This window comes from Crocuta crocuta, unplaced genomic scaffold, assembly GCF_008692635.1.
Source record: "Crocuta crocuta isolate KB4526 unplaced genomic scaffold, BGI_CrCroc_1.0 scaffold872, whole genome shotgun sequence".
Lineage (NCBI taxonomy): Eukaryota > Metazoa > Chordata > Mammalia > Carnivora > Hyaenidae > Crocuta > Crocuta crocuta.
In genome coordinates, this window is record NW_027527958.1 from 161,503 (window position 1) to 165,951 (window position 4,449).

A 4,449-nucleotide genomic window follows, 5' to 3' on the forward strand; every position below is an offset into this window, starting at 1 on the left:
ATCTATGGCACTATTTTTTTTCTCTGATGGAGAGGTAGAGAACATACCTACCTACTTCATCTGTAGCATATTCACTATATTCATCCAGTCCTGGGTTCTGGCCCAGATGTCCCTTAGATATTGTTGACTTCCTACTTTCCAGAACCATCCCTTAGGCTTAATACACTGTTCCTCTACTCATGCACTGAGTATATTCAAGGCCACTGTGCACACCCACAAACATTACATTTTCAGAAGAAACTATGAGTATCAATTAATAACAAGCAACACTATAGTCAATTCACCAAAACACACACCTTACTCCCAAGCTCAATCAGCAAATAACATGCCTTTGAAACCAGAGCTGTGTTTTAAATAGTCTGGAGCATAGGCTTACCTCATATCCAGTTCTATGCTAGAAGGAGAAGATACAACACTTTAGGACCCAGAACACGCCTCCTGAAGACTTGTCCCTTCAGATGCACTCTCAGGTCCTTTGGCTAGAGAATCATTGTCCTACCCCCAAGTACACAAAACAAACTTAACTAATTAATGGAAGAGACCACAATTATATTTGAATCTAATATTCAAGGTAGGACATAGTTAGATACAGAACTTTCTAAACCAATACAAGTGTAAAATTGTAAGATAATTATGCAGACCAAAATCTGGTTACTCAGACTACAGAGGAAAAAGGAGAAAGATACTGGTGGTAAAGTTAAATTGCAAGAGACCACCAAGGGGACAGTGGAGTCATTGGTTGTAGTGGAAAGGGAAATGGCTATAACGAAGAGCCTTGAGCTAAGACTTAGGTTCTGGATCTCTGTCCCTGACTTGCATAATGCCTTAAACAAGGCATTTATTTTCATTTTAGCTGCCCTCTTGTGCAATGAGCGTATGAGACCATCTAAATTCCAAATTTTCTTTTTGTTTGAACTAGGAACTCTGACTGTAAAGCCAAGCAAAAAATGTCTGACCAAAGATGCTCAATGGTAGCAAGAAGTAAGCTGCCTGAGGAATGTAGGAGGTTTTATGCAAATTTGGTGCTCCTATTCTTTCAATTATTCACTTTCACTTAAAAGGTACCCCTTGATTGCTAGAAAGGGAAACAGTGGGGAGATGCTGTTTTCCCATAGAGCTCACCCAAAGTTTCAGAAATTTCCCTGGCTTTGCAGCAGGGAAAGGGAGTTGGGAAGTCTGGTTTAGCACACAAGATGCCAAATCACTTCTTTCTCTATATCTGTCCCATTTGGAAAGAATCTGGAGGATAAGAGAATTAAGGGAAGTGGTACAAAATAAAGGGGAAAGAATGTAAGTGGGGGAAGAAAGAAAGAAGACAGAGATAATTAGAAGAAGATTGAAGGAATAAGCAAGCAAGGATTAAATGGGAAAAAGACAAAGAGAATAGATAAAAGTTGCCCAGAAGTCTAAGGTCCTGGGTCCCAGACATAGAAGGGAGTTTTCACTCACTACTCCAGGTTCTCTGTATGAAAGAAGGATTAGGAGTTTGCTCTTTCATTTAACTTAATAAAAAGACCAGTGAATTAGACTAGAAATGATAAGGGCTACAGTTCATAATCTAGCCCCTGTTCATAGTCCTCTCAATAGAGACAAACGTAAGACAAGAATTAATGAAGAGATAAGAAGGCCTCTCCTCTCCCACTTTACTTAACCATTGTTTTCAGATGCTCCTTGGTGCTTTCTTTATTTGCTTTGAGTATCCTAGTTTCTTCCAATGTTATCCTTTGAAACCAAATGTGAAGAGAATTATGTTTCCTTTTGCAAATTTACTGTGATATTGCAAGAGCTTGAAAGCCCCTGTCTTTACATGAACACACATGACCTTAGCCCTCAGTGGTACTCCCACTAGTGGGGAACTTATCAACCAGTTCTCATGTCATTTCTGCTTGTTTTGATCTCAAAGATTAAAGATACGCCAGCCAGCAAGTGAACACTGTCTTTATATTTAATATGTTGTTCATAACAAATTGTATTTTCAAGTTTGACTTCAAATAGATTCACAAGAAATTGTGAATTTTCTCCTTTGAGCAGAAACCAGAGCAGGTTCCTCAACTCTAGTTGTTCCACCCTAGCACACAATAAACATTGGTCTTAGCACTGCCCTTTGGACTCACACAACAAAATTTGCTTCTTGATCTTTTGAGATTGAAAGACCTTCAGAGATTGAAAGAAAGTTATCATGGTACCCCTAAATTTGCTCTTCATGTTCCATTCTTGACTAAATATCTTGACCTCTTTTAACTATGTCTCCCTTCCCTTTGACATGGTTTTAATCATCCTCCCTATACCTCATTTACTCTCCTCTGGCACAGGTCTGATTTTTTTTATTGACACTGGAATGTTTAATGGTGGAAATATGTCACAATTCTATTAGAGAGAAGCTCATGAGATAAATGCTATGAACAAAAGCCAACTCTATCCCCTTATCTCATTATAGGCCATAATGGACAAGAATCCTTCTCAATAACAGTTTTCCTAAGAATAGTGAGGCTTTGAGGACTGGAAATTTAGCTAGAAGAAAAAGTCCCTAACTTTTCTATTTTCTTACTTCCAGATCACCAGGAATTTTGGAGAATAAGTGCCTATTGTACACACTTTTCATCTTGGAGAGACACTGGACTGGTAGAAATGAGGTCCCATGTGACTAGCTATCTTGGTTGACTAGCTACATGAATTTAGGGAGTGGGCTACCATCACTTTGGGACAGGTTTTCACAGATCTGAGAGCTGGAGTGTTCTCTTATTATATTAATAGCCTTTCCATTTGTCTTTGACAACCCTTGGGGACCTAGATACTGGAAGCCCTCAGTGACCCCATCCCCCAATAGCATTGATTACAGATAAGCTCTCCAGGGGAATAACAAACAGGTGATTTAGGGGACCAGAAATTACAAGAGTCTGTGTCAGCTCTAATCTAATCTCTAGAATTGACTCACATCCTCTTTTGCAGGCTGTTTGGGCAAGATTCATAACTTTTAACGTTTGGTAGGCTTGAAGTCTAGCCCTGTGTTTATGCTACTCCACCTACTGTGGGGCACCTGGAATGTACAGCAAATTTATATTTTTTAATTGAGGTAAAATGGTATGTAACATTATATTAGTTTCAGGTGTGCAACATAATAATTTGATATTTGTGTACCTTAAAAAGTGATTATCACCATAAGGCTAGTTACCATCCATCACTATACAACTGACCCCCTTCACTCTTTTCTCCTACTCCATAATTCCTTTGACCTCTGATAACAACCAATGTATTCTCTGCATCTATGAGTAGTTTTTTTTTTCATTTGTCCATTTGTTTTATTTTAGATTCTACATGTAAGTGAAATCATACGGTATTTGTCTTTCTCTGACTTATTTTACTTAGTATAATACTAAGTCTGTGCATCTTTTCACAAATAGCCAAAATTCCTTCCTTTTTATGGCTGAGTAGTATTTCATTGTATATATGTGCCACATCTTTTCTATCCATTCATCTAACAATGAAGACTTAGGTTGTTTCTATATCTTGGCTATTCTAAATTATACTGCAGTGAACTTAGGGGTGCATATATCTTTTTGAATTAGTATTTAAATTTTCATCAGATAAATATCCATAAGTAGAATAGCTGGATAATATGGTAGATCTATTTTTAACTTTTGGCAGAACTTCTTAGTTTTCCATAGTGACTGTGCCAATTTTAATTTCTACCAACAGTGTATGAGGGACTTTTTGTCTTTTTAATATTAGGCATTCTAACAAGTGTGAGGTGATATTTCATGGAAGCTTTAATTTGCATTTCCCTGGTAATTAATATTGTTTAACATTTTTTTTCATGTGCCTGTTAGCAATTTGTAAATAGACACTTTTCTTTGGAATGTGAATCTTAATAGATCCTCTTTCCATTTTTTTATTGGTTTGTTTCTTTTGCTATAGAGTTGAATTCTTTATATGTTTTGGATATTAACCCCTTACACATATAACATTTGCAATTATTTTCTCCCATTCAGTAGGTGGTCTTTTCATTTTGTTGATAGTTTCCTTTGCTTTGCAGAAGCCTTTTAGTTTAATGTAGTCCTACAACTCTATTTTCGCTTTTATTGCCTTTGCTTTTGGCATCAGATCCAAAGATTCAATGCCAAGATTAATGTCAAGGAGCTTACCATCTATGTTTTCTTCTAGGGGTTTTATGATTTAAGGCCTTACATTCAAGTTTAATCTATTTTGACTTGATTTTTGTGTATTGTGTAAGATAATTGTCAGATTTTATTCTCTTGGATGAAGCTGTTCAGTTTTCCTAGATCACTGATTGAAGAAACTACCCTTTTCCAATGTATATTTTGGTTCTTTTGTTGTAAACTAATTGACAATTTAGGTAAGGGTTTATTCATGGGCTCTCCTATGCCGTTTCATTAACCTAGGTGTCTGTTTTTATGCCAGTATCATACTGTTTTGATTATCTTAGCTTTG

The 4,449-nt window shown here is 36.7% G+C and overlaps 1 protein-coding gene across 1 annotated transcript in view; it reads right to left on the reverse strand.

The window, feature by feature from the left end:
- Positions 1-148, reverse strand: part of LOC144222280 (gamma-aminobutyric acid receptor subunit alpha-3-like) — a 132,709-nt gene extending 132,561 nt beyond the window's left edge. Inside the window, exon 1 of the mRNA XM_077752761.1 lies at positions 52-148. Within this exon, the coding sequence (XP_077608887.1) occupies positions 52-148 (97 nt within the window). The remainder of the gene's footprint in view (positions 1-51) is intronic.
- Positions 149-4,449: the final 4,301 nt, after the last annotated feature.